Raw genomic sequence first — 24,951 nt, forward strand, 5'->3', positions numbered from 1 at the left:
TTCTTCTTTACTACCCATTTCTGCAGCTCTGTGTTAAGGATACTCACATAGCACTTCCCCTTGTATCAAGGAGTGCAATCATCGGATAATTTCCAGTGCTGGAGTGGTCCCCTTTGTTATATAAGGGTACCAGAAGTGAACCCTCTACAGTTGTCCGGTATGGTAGATCCTAAAATATAAGATAAAAAAATTGGGATTGTGGGAAATGGAAGCTCATTTCTCGAATGTGTCAACACAGCGGTAAGGTAAGCCAAAGTTGTAAGCTTGACTGAAATACATTATGGGGGCAATCACTCGATGACCTCCCTTTTCCCAAAATGTAAGTATCTATGCCCACCCCACCAGAGGGTTAGTGGTTAGAGTAGGCTTCTCCGATGAGTACCTCATGAGCTGCTGGTAGCTCTCCAATTACCTTAAGTAGTTCTCCAGTATGCAGCCCATATTATTAAATTAGAAGCTTTTTCCTGCTTAAAATAATGAATAATATACCAACATTGAAAAGCGTGAATTGAGATGAAAATGTGTGTGTTTTCTAGACTCATAAACTGGTGTTTACAGAAAAATTGGCTGAATTTCAGTTTAATTTCCAATACAAGCATTCCAACTATTGTCTAACGACAAACAAATATTATTTAAGTGTCAATATACCATTTAGCATGCACATATACTTTCTAAATCATGTGGCGTTGGGTAGATTAATTACATTGGTTCCAGGCTTTGACTTGTATGTATTATCCATGTAGAGGCATGACACATTGATAAAGCCTTTTTTACATTAGTGCTGGTAACCTGTCCGAGTCAATGATGTAATCACTGCTTGAGTGTCGTCACCACTAATGTAATCTTGTCTGGTGTGGTCATAATTTACACCCCTAATATTATTAATAGTTCTGGAAGATTTTCACTGCGCATAAGTAGCTCTTACGACGAGAAAAGGTTGGAAACCGATGGGTTAGAGGGTGTTTGCAAACTGTCAAGTCCTGAATTCTTTAAGCATTTGGAAGAGAGCTCAGCAATCCAATCATAGTACATTTCGGCAATACTAAGACCTACCCCATTACCAACATCCTTTTAAATAGAGCTGTTGAGTGTTTTCCGTTGTCCATACATACTCTTCTTCACTTGTCAAAAAAAGTAGTACTTGGCACCGATATACCAATTTTATGAACACTTTTTTATGCAGAAAACATCTACTCATCTTGGATGCTGGAAGAAAACTTACTGAACCATGCTATTTATGACCCACCAGGAAAGGAAAGATAAAGTTGCAGTAAAGCATGAAAAGAAAAAGGAAGAAAAGAATCTGCCTTGTTTGGTGCACAAAATCCCTTATCTTCAATTGTCTGGAACCTAGAAAACTAGTAAGGAGCAGGCTCATGACAAGACTTTATGCCATACTGTTCTCCGGGGCTGAGAAGAGATTGATGTACCCCCTGGCCTGTATTTCCAAAAGATGAGAGACCAGTCTACAACATGCTACCCAGCGTTGAAAGAAATTATCAAAGAAAACTACTAGTTCAACAAAACGTTCTCAGAGCAGCGCTACATTTGGCACTGAGGAAGGCAAAAAAGGTGATGAGTTGAATGCTTGCATTAATGTCAGCCACTGATGATTACAAAGGGCACATTTCAAACCATTGTTTTTCACCCACTATGCCTCTCCAGACAGAGACCTGTCCCATGCAAATCAGTGTCCTGTTACATTTGGAAGAGTCAAGCCTGAAGTGCCAAGCCAGGTCCTCTTGTAGGTACTGATTGATGAACACCATCCTTCAATGTTTATTTTTGCTAGAACTATGCACAGAAACTAGAAATTGCAACAAAAGATGTTCCCCTCTTCAATTAAAACCTTTTAAACCATTTACTGTCTTGGCTTCTCAGTAGATTCAGAAAATGGTTCTCTGCAATGTTATGGCACAGTAATTAAGGCTGAAACACCTGGATTTGTCTTCAGAAAGTATATTTTAAAAGGATTATATGTTACTCCACAATCATGCCTCCTTTAACCCAACTAGAAAGGGGATTCTGAGCGGTATATCTCTACATAAGTCTACCTCACGCTCTACATTGAAAACTGTCAAATCTCTGTTGCCGTAGATCTCAACCACCTGTATCATCTTATTTAATGGGGTTTAAGGAGACTACCAAACTTGAATGAACGCCTTCCCATGCAAAAAGACTCCATGCAGTGTGCATGTTGATTGTATACTTTTAGACTGCTGAATTTGGACAATATTGCTTACAAAACATTTGTTGCACATATATGTCAAAGACCGAGAGCCCCTAATTAGGATTTTTACTACCAAATACCTGGTTTAGATGGTAAAAGGTCTTTTTGCTACAGATTTCCACCCAGATCATCAATGGAAAAAACACTTTTAAGGATTTTGTCATTCAAATGGTAATGAATTTCCATATCCCTCTCTTCTTGCAAGTGATATATATAAACATGCACTTGGTCTTGTGTGAACCTCCTAGCTCTGACTTCACTACATATACCCCCTTCACCTTTCGCACCCTTTCCCTACTTGGCAAATAGAAGTTTTAGCAAAGGTGATCTGTAATACCTGTGTGCTATTACATCTTTGATTGCTTGATGAGTATGAAGGTCGTGGACTAGAGAAAACAAAATATCTGAACTGTGACAATAGTTCTCAGTGCCAACGTCTTCCTCAGATTGAGAGGGAGCAATCCCCAACACCTTGCTCAAAATGAGGTTGCTGTATCAAGTTTTTCTTGCTTTTGGAGAAACTGGATTTTAAAAGATAGGTTATAGATGTCCTGTTCGAAGGAGCCAATCATGTGGAGATCCTAATCAAATTACAACTTGAAAGGATGTTTTGGAATCCTGAAATGACAAATCATGTGAATCTGTGTAATGGTTCTGTGTACTGTTGCACCGTTGGGAACCACATTTGTGTTGTTGTACACACGATCAACAAAGTGAGTTTTAGCCTTTGAACTATAATATGGAAAGATGTGGTGTGTAAGAAGGCATAAGTGGGGGAGAATTGGGGCTGTGTCTGCAGTTAAGGTGTGTGTAGCTTCTTTCAACACGCGCCCAGGTGACAATACCGTAACCCATGTGCAATTGTAAAGCGGTAGAATGAACCTCTCTCGTTTCTCTCTTCTGTAATGAGATTCACTTATGTATGCTTGGATGAGTCCTTTTCATTTGTCTATTTCTGAATCTCCCAATTCACACAATTCACAATTGAGATTTGTTGTTTGTTTGCCTGAGTTCAACACCGATGCGTCCACTTTTTTGGTTTTAGAGGCATACATATGGATAACGATAACACTTATACAACAAAGAGGTTTTCTTCACAGAGTATTCCAATAATCTGGAGGGTCTTTGGCCAGAACTGAAACAACCACTTTGATTGAATGGCACAGTGGCTGAATGAGGTGAATGTCAGGAACACATAATGGCCATTTAAAGTAAACCAGAAAGTGTCATTTTTAGGACAAGATCAATTATGTTTTGTTTTAGCTGATTAACTGCTGGCAATGTTCCTTTGGAAAACAAGCTACCGGCCTGATTGGTCAAATATGCTTAGTCAGCCAATCGAGTGTCTCAGAACACTCACTGAATAGCCAGCATAGAGATTACCAGGCCTGCTTCCAGTCTGCCTTCATACGGCTTTTGTGCGCTGCTCATTATTTTCAAGTCATTATTTTTGTTGAAGTCTTGTTCAGCCATTGTGGCTAACCATTTTTGAAACTTCAAACAGTTATGCGAGTGAACAGTATCCAAGCACTGGACATCAATGTAATCTTTGTAATTAGTTAAAGTTGTGCCTGTCTAATTGCCATCTCATTGGATCTGTGTATGCCGCACTCCTATGTTAGTTCTCTGGCTTCCTTTGTGAGATTCAGTGCCTTTCGACATGAATGTTAAATGTGATTTTTAATGTGCAACAGTGGTTCCCAGTGCTCTTCCTGTGTAGGTTGTATGTATGGACAGGGTGCCGGATAGCGTCTGTGTGAGTGCCTGATGGTTTTCTCCCCTTTTTCCATTTGTAGGTGCTGGAGGACAGCATGATCTTCTCACTGGCAGGATGTGTTATCACAGCTAACTGTAAGTAGTTGCTTCCCTTTGCTGGGTGTGTTAGGCTCCATTTCTGTTCACCTCCCTGCACCAGTTACTACATGCGCCATGGACGTGGCCCTGCTGGCTGCTCTCAGAGGGAAGAGGGACTGCTACTAAACTGCGCTAAAGAGAATCTGGGCTGGGGTAATGTGTGAAAGAAACTAACAAGGAAGAACTGCACGAGCTCTGTTGCTTTCTTCTGATGATTGATGCCTCCTGCATCAAAGTGAGTATCCAAGAATGATGCATCAATACTCTTTGGCACCACCTTGCATGAAAGAATATATAGGAACTACTAGACTGCGATGGGAGTTGTGTTCATAATGAGGTATTTGTACAGCATTATGTTGTGAGGACTTTATTTCAGAGACACTTGCAAGTATTTTTAAGTGATGTTTGTTATCACACCAAACATCGGATGTCATCCTGTGAATAGTGAATACCCCATTCTTGCGGTTAATCAAATATACCGAGCAGGTGAGTTTAAATGATTGCGGTAGATAGTGTCCTCATTTAGTTCATACTCAAACAGAAATGATAAGTAGTTTCTATCCTGCAAACTAGTGGGGAGGTTATGTAGTAAGAGAAGGGAGAGCAGACAATCCTGCAAGGGACAGGGCAGCTACTGTCTAGCCTGAGTATGATGCAGTTTCTCCATAATGTCAGTCTGTTGATTCATCCTTGATATACAAAGAATGAATCTGAGTCACTTGGAAGGGAAATGGCCTCATTTATTATAAAGTGTAGTTGTGAGATGGGAGTGTGTGCTTTTTGGATGGGTCTTGATGTGGAATGTAATGCAGTGTAGCTAAGTGGTTTAAAGTTGCATATTGTCATCCCCACAGCACGCAGGAAATTTCTTAATTGGTGGCATATGGGAGAGTTCCTGTTTGTCTTCAGCAACCCCTACTTTATGCCACTTCATGGCATTGCCACTAAACAGTCGGTGCTTTATTTTCCCCAGTGCAGTGCCATGTATGCTACCTGAGGGTGCCCCCCGCAAGCCCCATCTCAAGTTGTTTACTTAATGTTGTAGGGACAACAAATGCTTTCTTATGGGTTGTATGGAAGTTGTCAGAATGAAAGTACTCCGGGTATGTTTTAGCAAGCCGTAGATGGAACAATGTGTCAACTACTCGGGTGCTAACTGACAGTTTATACCTTGTCTGAGGGTAGAAATTTTAAACTGCTTCTCCTTATTTTACTATAAACAGACAAGAAACATTTTACACCGGCACAGTCTTTATTACAGAAGAGGTCACACAAGCATGTGCAGCGCCTTTGGTAATGCTAAAGTGCCTCAGTGACGCATAAAGCACGCCTGTAAACCAACCGCCTTTGCCCATGCTCTGTGGGATCTTTGGCCACAAGCTACAGCCAACCTAAGTGTCCAAATAATCCACTAGCTCACTAGGGTTTTCTGAATGCAGGAATTGGCATAGGTAGGGGCGCTGGGGCCTTCTAAATCTTGAGGGGATTTGTTAAACAACGTTCTTAGTAGCAACTAAACAAAGCAGTTTCCTATGGAAAGTGCAACTCAACGATTACTATGGAGACCGTATCGCTATATATTATATCTGTAAAATGTATATAGCAACTTTCTTGTGAAGACACACTGTTAGGAACTAATGATTTGAAATTTAGAGACTCCTTTAGAGTTTGGCAGATGCAAGGCATCTGCTAAAATGTGGTGGATTTGCTATCCGCCAAACTTTTCTTTACTTGCTCTGTTGAGAGTTGTGAGCAACACCATCTTTCCAGTGGCTGAGCCTCCACTGCAAGTGGAAATTTTTAACGGACAGCCAGATCGCCAGTGTACTCTGGGTAGTTGTTCCATTGTCCATGTTTCTGTTCCAAACATAAAACCAAGTAAATTACCTATGCTCGCTGAAAGAAAACACTCAGCATTACTGTTATGCGTCTACTGGGAATGATGGAGTCTTGTATTGCCATAGTTCCACAGGCAAGGCTACACATGCACCCATTGCAACAGTGTCTCTCTCACCAGTTGGCTCAAGCAAAGGGTCACCTACAGGATCAAGTGTTGATAGACCGCCATACTTGCTTTTCTCTGTAATGCTGGGATTCCCTCAATGTATTAAAGGGGGTGTGCTTTCTTGGGCCCATTGCCTCATATCATTCTAAACACAGATGCATCAGAAACAGGATGGGGTGCGCACCTACAAGACTTAACAATGCAAGATCTGTGGGAAGCCAAACAATAATCCCTTCACATCAGCTACTTTGAACTTCAGTCTTCGTAGCACTGAAAGCTTTCCTTCCTCATCTTTCACACAAGGTTGACCTAGTCTAGACAGACGATAAGACAGCAATGTCCTTCGTGCAAAAACAGGGGGGGGGCATGGTCATCCCAGCTGTCACACCTTGCTCACACCATATGGAATTGGGCTCTTCACCATCACATTAATCTCCTGGCGGAATATCTGCAGGGAATGGACAGCAGTCTGGCATACCGGCTCAGCAGAACGCATCAGTAAACCCACAACTGGAAACTCAGTCCCCAAGTTCTCCTTCCATACTTTCAAAAGTGGGGGTTCCCGCAAATAGACTTATTTGCCACAGCAGAAAACGAAAAATGGCAAAACATTGCCTCCTGGTTCTCGCACCCACAATGGAAGGGCAATGCACTATGAATGAGTTGCTCAGGGATATTTGTCCATGCTTTTCCACCTGTCCCTCTCATTCCATTTCAGTTAAAAAACTCAGGCAAACATTGTGCATTATCCTTGTCGCCCACCTGGGCACATCAACCCTGGTTCACAACCCTACCAGATCAGTAGTCCCACACGAGAAGCTCCCCAATAGGTGGGACCTTGTCACTCAGGATAATGGACAAATGAGACACCCAGATCCACATATGTTCAACCTAGTAATCTGGCACCTGAGGTCTTAGAATTAAGTTACTTGAACTTACCAACAGAATGTATGGACATTCTTAAGCAAGCAGGCAGACCCACAACTAGAGCTTGTTATGCTGCAAAATGGAAACGTTTTGTTTATTACTTTCAACCTAAACAAATAAATCCTCTCAAAGCCACAGTAGAGGATATTTCTTATTTGCTATATTTACAAAAATACAATTTAGCATATACTGCCATTAGGTTTCATCTTGCTGCCTCAGCTGCCTTTCTCCAAAATAAACAGCGTCTATCCCTCTATAGGATTCCAGTCATTTAAACATTCATGGAAGGACTTAAGTTATTCCACCTCGTTTAGATCTTAAATATTGAACTTACTGAGCTCATGTGTCCACCTTTTGAGCCTTTGCATTCATGCTCTGTTCAATTTCTATCATGGAAAGTAGTGTTTTTAGTTGCTGTTACCTCAGGCGTGTTTGTGAGCTCCAGGCGCTAACCTTAGAAGAACCTTTCTTTCAAATACATAAAGACAAACTGGTTGTCCGTACTCATCCTAAATTCCTACCTAAACTAGTCTTACAGTTTCACCTCAATCAATCTATTGAGCTTCCTGTTTTCTTCCCTAACTCAGATTTTTTTTTTTTTGCAGAAACAATTTTTATTGGCATATTAGGTCAAATCAGTGCAGTACAATGAGTAATGAATGCAGTGACATCCGATGATACAGGAGAATAGTACTTTTCTTGACCAGATGCCGTTTATGATAACAGTCCCGTAACCGCCCCCTCCCCGGATCCCACCCCCCAGGCCAGTGCGCCAGCTTCGTCTCTCTAACCAGCTAATAAACAACAGTCAGTCACCTCCCCAAACTAGTCGGGGGGGAGGAGTTAGGTAGTGCATACCAACGGGGGACCCTAACCCCCAGGATCTCCGTCGTTACATGTTACAGTGGTGTACTGCACCGGGAATGGGGAACCTCTCAGCAGAGCTACCTTATGGTGTCGCCATCTCGCCATCCTCACTTTGGTCACTCTCAGGCAATTGGAGCGCGGTCACTAGGGCCTCCCACGCTCTGGCCGATTCCAACCCCCTGTCACTATCTAATCGCCTGGCCTGTTGCAGCCGCAATGCGCTCTCTGCTTTCGCCCACCGCTCCAGAGTGGACCACCATCGCGAGTAACTGGGGCCCCGGCTAGACTTCCAATGCATGGTGATCTCCCGTTTGGCCAATATCAGCCCCAAGTCATAAAATTTGCTGGTAATGCGATTGCGTGGGGTATGAGGGAACCACAACAGTAAGCAGACGCCCATATCCGCTTCAATGTGCCGATCCGTGACAGCATTCAGGCAGGCCACCACCGCCTCCCAGTAATCCGTGAGCTTCACACAAGACCACAGCATGTGGGCAAAATCCGCGTCCTCCACACCACATCTAGGGCAGAGTAAGGATGCGCCCTCAAAATATCGCGAGATCTTAGCCGGCGTCAAGTATGCTCGGTGAAGGGAAAAAAACTGGACCAGCTGGAACCTGGCATTCCTAGTGCCCTTCCATGCCCGCCTCAGAAGCTGCGACCACGTCGTCTCGGGAATCGGTCGCCCGATATCCCCCTCCCACTTGGCTCTCACCCCATCCAGGGGCTGCAACGTTTCAGTCGACAGTCTTCGATAGAGGCAGGTGATGGCCTTGTGAGTGCCAGCCGCCATGACCACATACTGACAGCACGCAGATGTCGGTGGTTCAGAAAGGCCCTTCTTCCAATGACTCCGGATACCGGCCACTAGCGAGGCGTGCAACAGATAGTCCCCTCTCGGGAGGCCATAAGCATCGTGCAGCTCTTGGAACGAGAGCAGCGATCCCTCTTTGTACAAATCACCAGGCATTTGCAGGCCAAGGTCCTCCCAGGTCGCCAGCGCAGACTAGTCTCCCCCATGTGGAAAGGCAGTGCACATCCCTAGTGGGATCTCGGGGGCATACGGGCGAGCGACACCGGACCGCCTATGGCACCGCAGCCAGCATTTTCTAATCGTCTGCTCCTCCCCTGTAAGTCGGGAAAGGTCAAACTTCTGGCCCAGAACTATAAAAGAAATAACGTATCTCGGAAGGAGTCCACCTGCGGCCCCCTCCGGGCCTCGGAATTCTAAAGCCACTGCTTGGATAAGCCACTGTAGCTGTGCTGCCAAATAGTACCATTCAAAATCAGGGGCTGCTAGTCCCCCGTCCGATCTGGAGCGCATCAACGTGGTCAGCGCCACACGCCTCCTGCCCGCTCCCCAAATGAACTCGGTAATTAAGGAGCGAAGTCTGGTAAAAACCGACGTCGGGATCCTGATCGGCAACGTGCGGAACAGATATAATAGGCGGGGTAGTGCCACCATCTTTAATAACGCCACTCGCCCCGCGACCGATAACGGGAGCGTCCGCCAGAATCCCATGCAGCCACGCAGGCTCCGGATCGCTCTCTCAATGTTGCCCTCCAGGCGGTCCAACGGTGATCGGTATATGTGCGTGCCTAGATAAGGGAGGCAATAAAATTCCCATCGCAGCTCACCCTTCGGCTGGGAGTCGTCTGCTCCCGACACCAACGGGAAGAGGCAAGACTTCCCCCAATTGACCCTCAGTCCTGACAGTTGGCCAAAATCCGACAGCAGCCGCCTAGCTCCGCACAGGGCAACATCCGTGTCAGCCAAGAACAGTAGGCAGTCGTCGGCATAGAGGGATATGTAGTGGGTGTCACCTCTCAGCTGAAGGCCTTCATACGCTTGGCCCATATGAGTGTGAGCAGCTAGGGGCTCTATGGCGAGCGCGAACAGGGGGGGGACAGGGACTTCTCCCCTAACTCTGATACTGTTGCAGACCTCTTCATACTCTAGATGTATAAAGAGGGCTCATGTTGTACATAGAACTAAAACTTTCAGAAAAACAAAGCAACTCTTTGTAGCCATTTCTCCACCACATAAAGGCAACCCTATATCCAAATTAGGTATAGCTAGTTGGATAGTCAAATGCATTCAGTCTTGTTACATAAAGGCCACAAGACCTTTACATGTCACTCCCAGAACACATTCCACTCGTAAAAAAGGAGCAACTATGACCTTTTTAGGAAATATTCCAATAGGTAATATTTGTAAAACAGCTACATGTTTTACACCACACACATTTACTAAACACTACTGTGTGGTTGTTTTAGCACGCCAACAAGCTAGTGTAGGTCAAGCAGTGCTAAATGCCCTTTTTCAAACTACTGCAACTCACACACGCGAGCCATGGCTTCTAAATAGGGACTGCTCTACACTCTACGCACAGTATGTGTATTTACGTCCACTCATGCCATTGAACGGATTATGTTACTTAGCCTGTAAGCATCTGTTCATGGCATGTAGTGCTGTAGATTCACGTGCCCTCCCCGGACATTTGTGGCCGTTGCAGTCATGTTTTCACACATCTCTCTGACACATTCACATGGGAGCATAGACATCTCTGTTTTTAGGTCGAGTCTAGAGTCAGCGAGCATGCGCTGCTCTGCGAGGCATGGAGTATTCCGCCTGTGGATTTTGATCACACATGCCACACTCCCAATGCTTTTTATTGGTTGCATGGTCTGCTTTTACAAGTTCCATAGTTTTCGTTGGTGAATATTGTACATTTGTCCAGGCTTCTGGCTGTTTTGTTCCCACCCTGCCAACATTTTCTTTCCTCCCTCTCCTCTGGTTGGCACAAGGCGCTGCTTGCAATTCACTTAATCTCCTCCTTCATAGGTATTCTTTGAAGTTGGCACGTATGCATATTCATTTTTACGGATAGCATTTCCTATGATCTAAAAAGTCAGAATGGGTTTCATAATGCTAAGCAATGCTGGTCATGTGCTAAAAAATTTCTAATTGTTAACGATTTGTTATACCATGGGAGGTGGGACTCACGCACCGGCCGGCACATGGGCCGTGCCTGGGCATGTTTGGCCAGAAAGAGGCCCTTCCGCTATCTGCTCTGACAAGGACAGTGTCCACTTCTGCTCTGGCGCTGTCCTCTCCCCCACTCTATCTTCATCTTCTTCCCTCTCTTTCTATCGTTGTCTCAATCCTCCTCACTTGTTAGAATGAAAGCGCGACTTTTAGAAATGCTCTTATCCCACTGTTTCCTCTCCTCTCCTTTCCTTCATTTGTTACCTTGTGAAATGGATGCAAAAGAGAAAGAAACACTTTTGATGGAAATGTGGTCTTTTTCTCACGTTTGTAAAGTGCAGCCACAGAGAGAAAAAAAATGAAAATACGAAAAATAACTAAATAAAGCAAGACAGAGTGGTCGCAAAGTGGCCAGATTGGTTTTATTCACACCCAAACACATTTGTGCCACTATACAGCATTTGCCACTGAAGCACTACTTTAATTTTCTTGTCTTTCTGTTGATCCGCAGAGTGGAAAACATTTAATGTGATCCTTATCAGCTGTTGTCCTAAAAATAATTAAATATTTTTATTGATAGCATTTCCTATATTCTAAAAAGTCAGAGTGGGTTTTATTTTTTGCTGGTCATTTGCTGAAAACATTTCTCTGTGTTGTTGATTTTTTATACCATGGGAGTTGTGACTCACAGACCGGTTGGCATATCTGGACAGAAAAAGGCACTTCCGCCTTCTGTTCTGGCTAGGACAGTGTACGCTTCTCCTCTTCGTCTAATTCCCTCGCTTTCGGTCTCTGTCTCGCTCCTCCTCTCTAGGTGAATGAAAACCGTGACTTTTAGAAATGGCTCTTACCCGCTCTTTCCTCTCCTTTCCTTCATTTGTTCCTTGTGAAATGGAGAAAGAAACACTTTTGCTGGAAATGTGTTTCTCACACTTTTCGATTCCAAAGTGCAGCCTCGGGACAGAGAGAAACCAGCAGTTGCAATGCAATAGGTCTCACATTACAAAGCGTTTGAGCTATTGGCGTTGCATTATTGTTAGCAACGCCAGTAGCTCATACTTCCAGTAGTGCAAGACCTATTGTATTGCAAATGCTTGTTACACATTCCTTACACTCCTTTCTCACCCTCCTACGGGAAAACAGTCTAACAAAGGATCCGATGCCCATGCGCAGTATCACTGAGAGGAAGAGTCACTCTACCTCGTGCCTCAAAACAATTCTTCAAAGAAAAACAACTACTACAACTCCATACCCAACACTTGGTGGCAGGAGTATGCTCAGCATATGAATCTACAGCATTACATGCCATGAAGAGAGGCTTACAGAGTAAGTAACATAATCACAGCTTCTCCTTGCACCTCGTTTCATAAAACACTTCTTCATAATTGGAGTTTTTGCAGTCTGTCTGATTGTCAAAATGAGCACCACCTTCACAATGTGATATAGAGGCTCGCTCTTAACGATGAGTGTTATTTCATTTTTAGGTCCATGCTACCAAACAGTGCACACTGTACACCGGCACTGGTTTAGCCGTTATTCTTACCATGACATCCAGAAAGATCACACTGCCCGCTCTCACCAGCAGCACACCTCCCTGGTGTGCCATCCACCCAGGATACTTGCTGCATTGCCGCTGCTCTAATGCCAAGTGGAAGAGTTCCTGTGTCCTTTTCTAGGTCCAACACGTAATCCTCCTTGAAAAGACAAATCCAAATGCCTTGCTATTGCTTCACCTTGAAATCAGAGCTACGCCGTGGAGTCTCAAGCCTTGCACGCTGGTTCCAGGGTCCTAAAAGCATGCCTGATGTCAGGATCTTGGCAAGTGAGCAGATACCTTCTTTACCATTTAACTCAACCCTCCAGTTTAATACTCTCTCTTTAGGGGCAATGGTTTGTACATGGGGTCCAAAAAAATTGTTAAGTATGGCCAGTCGAACAATTCCAGCTTTGTAGTTCAATCATCAATCTCCTTCAAAGTTCTGGTTTTCATTCCCATTTCCTCAGTTTTCTTATTGGACATTTTGTAGCAAGCACTCTGACTTTCTCTGGGATGGATGCAAAGGTCCTGGCGCTCTCCATAGGTAATCCTCAGATTTTTGGAGAGATTGAACACCTCGTACACTTTCTTAAAGATTCATAATTAGGTGACATGGTGTAATGTGGCCATAGCGGGGACCTGTTGGGCTTTAGCTGCTGAGCCCCGAACATGGGCTCTTGCTGCTGAGCCCCGAACATGGGCTCTTGCTGATGCCGTCAGGCTCCTTCATAAAAAAAGTTTCTAAAAGTAGAGATGTATGACCCTCTGGAGTGTATAATGACCTTAAATACAGTGGAGAAACTGAAATTAGGTGATATTCTTTCCCATTGTAGTCGTCATATGGAATCTAAGATGGCCGCCACTGCAATGAGAAGGTCTTAAACTCTGGTGTTTAGAGGAAAGCGAGCAGCACCCAAGTAAGAGATGGAAGAGGAGGCCTGGAGCCTTTTAGGAGAAAGCAGCAACACTGTCTCCACAGAAGCCTGAACTGAAGCCAAAAATAGACAATATTGAAGAAAATTGAAGTGAAGTGAGTTGCGATCTCCCCTGTCACCAAAATGTAGAACACATTTTAAATGAGAGATAGACTGGAGCAGTTGTGCAGGGCATAACCGCATCAGCACCAAAGTCGTCCCAGTGAAAGCTCAGTGATGGCCAAGACAAGAGAAAATGAAAAGAAAATAAGCTGCAGCCAGAAGAAACAAAGTTCAGGTGAAACCGGCACCACCGTGCAATTGTCCCTGGAGCAAGAGGGCAAGGCAGCCCTTCTTCCAAAAGAATCACAAATAATATAAGTAATGAAAACTGAGAGACCGACCCGACTGCTGTTTTTAGCAAGGCTGTATAGAGTTTGTAGCACAAGGGAGCACCAGGTCTGCTTTTAGAAATTTAAGCAAAAACGTTAATGATGACCCATTTGAACACTGAATGAAGGGACTCTTGGAGATCGTGATAGTACAAAACAATATTCCCCAACAAAGGAGACACCTTAATACTCTGTAGACCTGTATTGCAACAGCAAAGTAAAATATCCAAACCAACTATTGTGGCTGATTTGCAAACAAGCAGAGCAGCTTGGTGGCTGCAGAAGCAAAGTACCCAAAACATTATCTATCAATAACATGCTGAATCCTTCCACAACAAATAAACCTTTAAGCCTAAAAAAGAGCAATGCCACCCAGTCTAATGAGAACATACGACTGGATGAGTGAGTGCGACAGTTCTTTGTGACTAACGGCAATATTCAACAGCTCATAAGAAAATTCTGAAAGGGCATGAATGCTCTTAGGCGAGACTTTAGCAAAGCCTTAGCAGATCTGGATCCATCGTTGCAGAAGGCCGAAACAAGAATATACTGTATTGAAAACAACATACTGGCCAAAACAAACAGGCAATCAGACTTGAGGCCCTTGAACACCAATTGAATTTGACAGATAAACCAGAGGACCTAAAAAATCACTCCTAATATCTGTCTCAGGGCCACCATGATGAAATTCCCACTTCAAACCTTTAATGCTTTGTACAAATCCTCTTTCAGTATGTGTTTCAGCTACCAAAGGGGAAAGATATTCAATTGGACTGGACCCACTGTGTTGTTTTTTTTTTTTTGTTAGAAGAACAATCTAACACCTGGTGTATTAACACAAGTCCACAACTTCTCAGAGAAAGAGGACATTTTAATGGTGGCTTGGAAAAATGATTTGTTCACTTTTTGAGGTGGCACAATAGTACTGTTCCAAGACTTATCCCCATCAAAGAGACAGTGATTGAGAGAAGTTACAGCTTTCCTATGCCAGGAAAACATACAGAGGAGGCTTCCTATTCAAATTCATTTTTACTTTTATGTTAAATTGCGAGCCCCCAAGACAATGTGCGAGACAAAAAAAGTACTGTGTTTCTCTGATGCTAATGAATAACCAAGAACAGAGGAAGAAATCTCCATTAATTACATTAAGGGGAACTGGCAGGCACAGAGAACCAAGTAGAGTGGAAAGAGTTGTAAGAAGAGCAAGACGGAAAAAGGAAAGAGAAGAAACCCAAGGAACAGAAGAGGGATAAAGCGGTAAACACCCAAACATTTGATCTGCCTTGCTAACTATTTTCCACTACGGCAAATGAATAGAAAATCATTGAAACATTTGTTTCACTTCAGAGGCGAAACATCTTGCTTATTTCATTTGCTGTATCTGTTGGAACTGGGGGAAACATTGGGGACCCAGCTCCAGATCACCCATAGATTTCTTCTTACTTAATGATGAAACTTTATTTCGACCTCATTGTTTTAATCATTGCATCACAGTTGAAGCAAAAGCGGTCGTAGTTTGTATTTGCGGGATGTAAAATCAAAGGAGTCATTATGTTAATACGGCAAGTGTTTTTTTCCCAACTAGACAGTAAATATGCAGATAAAGATTGCAGGATAATAGGCATTATCAATAAAATGGAATACTCACCAATGACCTTTTTTTCTAACAAGTGCGATAAAGAATGTTTTTTTCTCTAACGTCTTCCCAGCTATTGCACACTTTTAAGGGAGGACTGATGTTTCATCTCTGTGGTGTATAGGTCATTGCCTCGGTCTGGCTGCTCCCAGATACCCCAATCTTCATAGTTCTTGGATAATTGTAGGGCTTAACAAAGGCTCAAGAAAGACTACTTTTGTTAATTAACACACTAGAAAGATACTCTGAAGAGAACAATATTCTGGAGGTTAGTTGGTGCACAATTTGGGATGCAGCCAAGGCAGTTATAAGAGGGGAGCTTATTTCACAAGCCACTGAATTTATAAGACTCTCAAAGTAAAAATAAAAAATAAAACGGACCAAAAACCCCAGTTGAAACAATTAGAATCCTTACATAAAACAATTATAACCCTTAGATAAAACAGACTGTTCATAAAAAACGTATAGAAAATGAAGAAAAATCTGTTCTGTGGTTCATAAGGGCCAATGCTTGGTTATGTTTTTTTAAAAATGTTTTACTTGCTGTTGAAAATTTAGAGACTATCACCATCCGGGTGTTTTCAGGTTTTTGTGAGGTTTTCAATAGGTTGTCCCTAGTTTTGGAATCACATCTTTTTCTTCAGTTTTCCAAGATCGTAGGAGGGTACCCTCTTTGTCTGAATCTTTCTTCCATTTCTGTGATTCTCTGTTGTAATGTCACCGGGTTTGAAACAATTCTCTTTACTCTCATCATTTGAGATGTAGGCAGGTGTGTTTTTAACGATAGTTGGTGGTAACTGCTATAGTGTAACATATTGTTTCTGTCAGTCTTTTTTCGATAAATGTCTGTTTCCAATCCATTTTCATTTCTCATAATTAGTACATCCAGAAACGTAATGTGAGTTTCCGAGATCTCGCTAGTAAACTGAATTCGTTCATCTATTGTATTCCATCTTGAAACGGCCATTTTTGCTTCTTCGGTGCTGCCTGTCCATAACATGAATATGTCATCAATATATCTAAAGAAGGCTTTTATGTGTGACTTCCATTGTGGGTTAGATAATATATGTTGCGCTTCAAATTTTTGCATTACTAGATTCGCATCCGCCGGCACAGCGCAATTGCCCATGGATGTTCCGGTGAGCTGAAAATACCATTCATTTTGCCATTGAAAATAACTCTGATAGAGTGTAAAATAAATGAATTCCATTAGAAAAATCTGCATTGGTATTTCTAGTTCTGTGTGTGTCAGCGCATGTTCCATTGTCTCCAAACCCATGGAATGTGGGATAGAAGTGTATAGTGATTTTATATCTGCAGTGCATAATAACACTGTTTCATGTTTCTCCAAGTTATATTCTGAATTTTACAGAAGAAGTCGGTGGTATCATTTATATAGGAATTCATCCTTTTCACAGTGGGTCGAAGATATTTGTCTATGAATTGACCAATTGGTTTGTGTATGCTGCCGCATGTCGACACGATCGGTCTGAACGGTGGATCTTCTTGGTCCTTATGAATCTTTGGTACCATGTATAATGCAGGGCTCCTAGGATTTTGTTTAATGAGAAATTTCATGTTTTTTTTGTTGATACCAGCATTGAAAGCTTTATTGACTATTTCTTTATGTAAATTTGCAAATTCTTTCGTAGGGTTTCTGTCCAATTTCATGTAGGTAGTGTGGTCCGATATATGTTCTTGTACTCGCCTTTCATAATGTGTTTTCTTGATAATTACTAATGCGCCTCCGTTTTCAGCTTTTTGACAAATAATATTGGGGTTGTTAGCTAATTTTCTTTTGAAATATCCAGATCCTTTTGAGTAAGATTATTAGAAGTTTTTTTGTTGTGATTGATCTTCAATAAATCTTTTTTGATTAAATTTTCAAATAGATCCAATGTTTTGTGGCTAACAGGCACCATGAAACTACTGTCACTTTTTAAACCCCGTAGTTCATCATGTTCTTGTAGTCTTTTATCTTGTAGAACATTGTCGAAGAAATTCCTTAATCGTAGTTTTCTCATTAATTTAAATAGGCTTACTTCTAACTCCAAGGAATTTGTTTTAGTGGTCGGGACGAATGATGTCCCTTTTTGTAATAATTTAAATTCCAGTGGTGATAATGTGTAGTCTGAAATGTTGATAACTAGGTTTCCTTCGGAATCTTCTTTTTGTCCTTTTTGGTCGTTATTGTGCTCCTTGTGTTTGGGTGTTCTTTTCCCCCTCCTGGGTCTCCTTTTTCTGACTGGCCTGATTTTAAAAAAGATGGTGCTGAAGAAGATTGATGCGCTGGTTCTTCTCTTAGAGTTTGTGCTGGTACATTCAATGTTGGAGTTAGTAGTGGTCCACTCGGTGTTGGAGTTTTTCTCTGTAAGGTTTGTTGTTGTGTTCTTTCTGTGCTTTCACTCCCAGATGAGGATGTGTCTGTGTGTGTTGTATAGGGGCGATTACGTCGTCTTTGTGCATATACTTCAGCCCAAGAATATACTTCCCCGAGTTTGTAATCCAGGGTATCTCTCCTGAATTTTCTGATTTTCCTTTCATTGATTTCTTGTGAGTGTTTGGAAATTTGAATGTTGATGTCTTCCAGGATCTTTGACCATTCTTCAGCTGACATCATATTGGTCAATTTGTTTGTTACTTCCATTATTTCCTTAGATAGTTCTTCTAATATGTTAGATAATTCCTCCACAATAAGTAATATTAAGTCCAGAGAGCACTTATTACAGCATTTGAAACACCAGCCACACCTGAATAGGTTCATGCACCAATAAAGGGCTAGCGACCCATAAAGCGGTAGGCCCAAATGGCTTTTCCGTCATGTTCTACAAAACATTTGCAGAATTATTATTACAACCAATGACTAAAGTCAACAACCATTTTCTTACTTCAGGCTCCATAACAATTCTATGTTAGAATTGATAATAATTATTTTAAAACCAGACAAATCCCAAGTCTATACACTGCACTGCCCAGCAGCCTTGCCCAACTATAATGTTAAAATATTTACCTCCATTCTTGTACGACTAATCAATAATTCCAGTTTACCAACCAGGGTTTGTAAAGAATCGCCACACTAGCGATAACACAAGGTTTGCAGTAAATCTGATTGCATCCTCAGCGAAAGAAAGCAAAAGAATGATCCTTCTTTTGTTAGATGCTGAATAAGCCTTTGATAGAGATGATTGGTGAGTCCTGGAAAATACCTGGAGTAAAACAAAACCCTGCAACAAGTGAAGTAAATGGCGCACTCTCCTAAGCTATACAATTAAGTAGTCAAGGCAAGATACCCCCTTACTCCTTTAATGATTGCTTTAACAATGGCACCGCTCCCTCATTCTGCTTCGCTGTCTATTGTGGCTTCCCCTCAAACATTGATGCAGGCCCCCAAATCTTCTAACATCCTTAGTTACATCTCTCGCAAAACCGAGGTAACCACATGTCCCTCAACCCTGACACCATTAATACACAACTCTGGCCTAGCATATGCAATGTAGGGTAACTCGCGCAATCCCCTACTATTTGCAGATCAGTTCGCTGATGGTGAGCTACTGACTAGGGAAGGGCTTAGTCTCACACGTAGCGACATATATTGACTAATCCACTTGGGTGGATGGAAAAATGTAAGAGATGACAGAGGGAGACCCAAATAGAATTAATATTCCATCAGAAACAGATGTGAGGGTATATTTATTTTGTATCATTGCACTAATAATCTTAGATGACCCCATAGACATAAATAAGCTCTCAATTGAGAAAGTGATCTTAATAGAGAGATCCTAGGTGAAACATGGATACGGATTTGGACAAAAGCCACTAAAACCCCAATCAATATGCATAGAGCATAAAGAAAATACAAAATAGTGACTGCCTCCAACTAGATCAGAACAAATATTTAGAGGATTAGATAGATGATGGAAAGGCTGTGGAGAATTGAATAGTTTAGTCCATGTGTGATTTATATGCCCCACATATTGGGAAGAGATACTCCTTCACATTAAAGGCACATTTACCACTCGACTCCACAAGTGTATTATTTGGGGAGCTTAGTGGCAGTACTGCTTATTCCGCTTGTTTTGGCAAGGACAGAGTACACTTCTCATCTTCGTCTCTTTACCTCTCTTTCCGTCTCTGTCTCGCTCCTCCTCACTAGCTGAATGAAAACAGTGACTTTTAGAAATGGCTCTTAACCTCTTTCCTTCTCCTTTCCTTCATTCGTTCCCCTGTGAAATGGATCCAAAAGAGATACACATTTATTATTGATAGCTCAACTAGTTAGTACCATGTTTCAAATCTTCAAATGGCTCCCTCCATTACATTTTTAGTGGGGAAAGATTTGGCACAATTATGCTGTGGAAAAATTATCAGCACTTGTAAATGACAGAGTTAGCAAGTTTGAGAGAGTTTGGCTCCCATTTAAACCCCACATGACAACTCAGTGATTGGAGGAGACCCAGCAATGTTGTCAGTTGTGCTACAACGATCCACCGAATGTGACATGTCTTCATTATCTGAAGATTCATCAAAAGAGGCACCCCTGCCTTGAGAACTTATATCATGATTGAGTTTTGAGATATGTTGTAGAGCATTCTCTCTCCTCGCAAGACTGAAAGAAGAGTAGATTTGGAAATAGGTACATACTGTGGTTGGTTCTTCCCTTGTTGCCCCCATGTTCCCCCCGTGCCCGTTGCTTGTACGATTTCCAAATAAACCATATAAATGTGAAGAACGACTAAATACATTGTTAAAACCAAAGTTATAATAACCTGCAGGGCTTCTTTCCATTGAAAGGCCAAATGATGTTCACTCTTTAAGATTAAGAATTACTGATCTCATGGAGGACCAAGTCAACAGATTAACGCAAGAGAGTTCTGTTAGCAAACAGACCAGGCATTCCTAGGAGATCGTGTCTCCTCTTTTGCTAATATTCTGTCCTCCATGTTGTATGCTAGTTTTATTATGGCACCTTTTGACTATTTCACTGCATCCTGCGATTTTCAGTTTATTATATGACCATTTTTTGCAACGATATTGTCCACATCTGAGACAGTGAGAATTAAACCCGAGATGAATAACTCGATGCACAATACATTGTACTCATTTTTTATTTATTCTGGGCATCTGCCACAAATTTGAGGAAAAACTCGGGTGTTTAGTCTTTCTGGGGCTTCGGCATGGTCTCGCCAAATTTGGGTCGTGTAAATTTGCCTCTCCAGTGGGCAGACCCCATCCAGTTCATGAGGAGAGAGAGATTGTTTACTTGAGTGCATGGCTTCTTCGGAAGTAGCCTTTGGCACCTATAAGTCTCTTTTAAGAGAACTTAGAGGACGTGGCAAGCGCCAGAAACCTCTGCACCAGAACTCAGTACAGAGGTTAATGGTAGAAATGATGTCACTACACTGTAAAAGAACATAATCTGGTCACCTATTCTGCAGAAGATGTCATGTCCATTTGTGTTGCTTGGCTGAGCAAGAGGTGGAGGACACCTGCATGACTTTTTTCTTAAGGTATTTGGGCCTATTTGAACAAGCCTGGACAATTCTTTGCCATGAATAGTGAGTCCGTCAGTAGATGTCTGATGGGTCTAAGACTTTTGCTCCCTCATGTTTGTCACCCATAAACTCTGGGAACCTGAATCAGGACCTGCTCCTGGCCAGGTTGTTGCACAACGCTTTTGAGTTGATGTACTCCTGTAAGATTAAACTCCTATCCTGAAATAATTCAATATCAATGATCATAACATCAGCTACGCATTAAGTATGCTAAAAGTACTCTGTGCTTCTGAATCTTTCACAAGGACATGCTGATTTTCAGGACCAATCCTTCCGTGAGCCCAAAAGTGACAATTGAGCTCCATCAGAATAGTGAGATTGTTCTGTTAACGTCTTTTTCTCCACCTTTCCACAGCTGAGGAAACATAGCACAATCGTCTAGTTTGACTACATTCAGGAATCTCATTCTTCCATCATTCATTTTGGAAGCAATGATACTGGTTAAGTAGTAGCTAAGGCCACCATTCACTGCAAGAGAGATTATGTGAATTACCATCAACTGTTAGTGAATCCAGATGTCCATGCAGTGCCGTCACACCCATCCACTGCACCCATCTTTAGATATATATTACAAGCAACTATGTGTGCAACCACACATATATTTTTCAGACACTACTCTATCAACTTCCTATAGCAGTGCAAGAATTTGTCTGGATGTTCTGTACAGGCATTTTTCCTGGCCCAAATTCACCTGCTGTATTTCTTTCTTACTTTTATTTGCTATAAAAAGTGAGTAAGAGTTACGACTTAAAGAAGTCACTTGCTATTTCTACGTAGGTTATTTGCTACTATCCGTGACCTTCCCCCTCAGTAATCAGCCTAGACTGCCCATCAACGATTTTCATTTTTTCATGAAGGTAGCTGGCTAGGCAGTGCATACATGCATGATTGGGGTGTTCCGCCTATAACTTGTTTTGTGAATTTGGCTAGCATACATAGCTCTGTTAACCGCTACAAAAACTTTCTTGTACCATCGCTGTGTGTTCTAATACCCAACAAATTGATAACAGAAAAGAACCTGTAGACTAAAAGTAATGGCTTTACATTGCCTTATTCCCCCCCTTTTAATACTAGCAAGAACTCCCTTTTAACTTATCAATTAATATTTTATTTCTTAAATTTTGTATGTATTATAAAATGTCTGCTGATCCTGGACTTAACTTCTGTATTTCCAAATCCCATTCACCGAGAGGTTTTGTAGGCACGTCTATTGTTCTCGAGCAATCTGAAACCATCATGCTGTTCAAATACAGAGTTCATTCTGCAAATTATTTAGTAAACCTGTTATAATTCTCTCAAAAAGATTAGTAGTTGTGCGGCAGGGTTTTACGTTTTTTAGAATTTTAAGAAAAAAGTAGGTTCTATGTCTTGTTCTTTTTGTAGAGTATTGTAGTCAGTGTGGTATTTTTATCTGTGAGTTTTTCTACCGAACTATGCAACGTCACATTTCTCTTTGGGGGCACTTATACTCGAATAGGTAAAATATGACTTCCCTTTCTATAGTGTGCATGACTTATTAGATGGATGTGGTGCAGAAGGAGAGACTGCCTGCTGAACTGACTCTGCATGTCATTTATTTTGCAGTGTGTACATGGGCTTTATATTTCCTCACCACATCGGAGGACGCTCAGGAGAAGCTTTACAGGGAGATGGCCCAAGTACTAGGCAAGGGGCCCATCACACTGGAGAAAGTTGAGCAGCTCAGGTAAATATAGTTCAACTACTTCAGCTCAACACCAGCTGTTTGCACTACAGGGCAATTTACTGACTGTAAATGGTGCATTCGTTTTTTGCAGGCTGCAACCTGAAGACCCCTTTTCCACAGTAAACATGCTTCGTTCATAGGTGGCACACACACAGACTGCAGCTATAACACTTTTTCTGATGAGTTTTTTTACTCTCTGTAACCCAAGGGCCAACTTTTGTAACCTGTTTCTCCAACATTTTGCGTAGGCTTTTTTTAGCCTCGACATAATAATGGAGGTACATCAATATGTAGAATATTTCATGCTCCGTAGGGTGTTTTTCATGTACTGGAACAGTGTCTCAGGACAGCTTTGTAACAATGAGACATTGATGTAGGAGAACTTTTGGTAGATAAACCAATTCTAGCTTATTATTGCATACGAAGTAAGCATGGCAATTGTAGTGCTGTTTTAGATAAAAGGTCCGATCTCACAGAGAACCCTTTTTAAAGTAAATAGCTATCTGAACACCTCTCTTACAGGTATTGCCGGCAAGTCCTATGTGAGACAGTACGAACAGCTAGACTGACACCCATTGCGGCACGGCTTCAGGACCTGGAAGGCAGAGTTGACCAGCATGTCATTCCCAAAGAGGTACTGCCTTTGGTTTTAAATATGATTTTAAAGAAAATACTAGTTGATATTGAGGGAGGCATCAGCCATGACTTCACCACTATAATAGGAAACAATGGTCCCCTAAGGGGGAAGTGTGAACCTAAACTTTCTTTGTAACCTAGTGCATAACCATCAATAGATTGGTTTTACTGAAAAGAATACATTTTATTTGATTACTCAACACTCGGATTCTTAGTAAAAATGAACTCATTCAGCTTTCCAAAACATATACATTCGAAATTAAATCGGTGTTCCCAAACTATGCAATGGTGCAATGAAAGTGAGGTAGGAGAGTACGAGGTGCGATTGTGCCATGGAATACGTTTTATTTGATTACTCAACACTTGGAATCTTAGTAAAACAAACTCATTCTGCTCTGTCAACATATCCATTCAAAATTAAAGAGGTGATGCCAAACTACGCAATGGCGTAGTGAAAATGAGGTAGGTGAATAAGAGGTGCACGTGTGTTATACAATATATACATAAAGAGTGACTGTGGATGATGCACAGTTGTTTGATCTAAACACTAACACAGAGTTGCAGGCTCCTTAATCACATAAACATTACAGTACACTATTATTGTGTCAACATTTCAACCCTTTGAGGTTATTTGTACAGGGTCATCATCTAGACGAGGAATATTCTTTCTAGTAAAATCAATTTATGGGGGGGTAACACTTCCCCTTAAAGGACCATTGTTTCCTATTGTATAGTACTACCCATGTCCCAGAGTTACAGGGTTGCCCCTTGTTTTACGCATATGACTTAATCACTGGCACACTGTGCCTTTGTTTCAGTAGGACAGGAACCAGTGATATTCCAGAGATTCCCTCCATTCCATCCTGGACTCTGGAGAGTGCATAGTTCATCCCTAGTGCTTTGTTTCCTTTGCAAAGAATCCCTTGATTCTTTTAGTCATTCTTTTAGATTCGAGTGCGTTGCACTTGTCTATGCAAAACATTTACAGTATATTACAAATGAGACCAATAGCATGAAGGCTTTCGACTGGTTTTCAATGAACCTCCTGACTTCTCTAGAATGAGCCCCTATTTTGAAAAAAATCACCTTTGGCAGTTTATAGTCCACTGCTGTTCTCTTGTGCACCCTTGCTCCAGACCATGTGTAATGCACATCTAGATAAAAAACAGAAATGTAATGCCTTACAGCTTAAAAGGCTTTAGATATTGAAATGTTTAGAATGAATTAAGCATGTAATTGCTCATCAGTTATTCAAAGTACCTCCTTTTTAGAGGTGTATGAGGGAAGAAACTAGTTTGCTAACATTGACTTCCACTAGATGGCACGGATCCAGCAAGCAGTTCACTATTCATTCTCCCCTCTCTCAATCTTCAGTGTTCTCTGGTATAATGTGATTGTGTGTTCTTGAATGTTTCTGAACTTACCCTTTTGAAAGTAGGAACATCCTAGTAGTTTTCTGTTGTATGTTTATGATCTGTTTAAAATCACTTGTGTCTTACAGTTTTTCAGTACAGCTTTTTCGAAAAGTTAAGAATCCTTCTCAAACAAGTTTTGGTAGAACATTACCAATACAGTTTAGGTTCCTTTACTGCTAATTTATAGGGGTTTTCAGAGGTTGTTTATTCTTGAATTCGCTCGGTGTAAGTTCATATAGTGGATTTCAGGGATTTTGTAACGGTGTGCGTGAGTCCACCAACCTACAACCAA

At 41.8% G+C, this 24,951-nt stretch overlaps 1 protein-coding gene across 1 annotated transcript in view; it reads left to right on the plus strand.

The window, feature by feature from the left end:
* Positions 1–24,951, plus strand: part of CYP20A1 (cytochrome P450 family 20 subfamily A member 1) — a 252,235-nt gene that overhangs the window by 129,880 nt on the left and 97,404 nt on the right. Inside the window, exons 8-10 of the mRNA XM_078680270.1 lie at positions 4,027–4,081; positions 22,488–22,608; positions 23,131–23,242. Coding sequence (XP_078536396.1) covers positions 4,027–4,081; positions 22,488–22,608; positions 23,131–23,242 — 288 coding nt within the window. The remainder of the gene's footprint in view (positions 1–4,026; positions 4,082–22,487; positions 22,609–23,130; positions 23,243–24,951) is intronic.

This window comes from Lissotriton helveticus, chromosome 3_1, assembly GCF_964261635.1.
Source record: "Lissotriton helveticus chromosome 3_1, aLisHel1.1, whole genome shotgun sequence".
Lineage (NCBI taxonomy): Eukaryota > Metazoa > Chordata > Amphibia > Caudata > Salamandridae > Lissotriton > Lissotriton helveticus.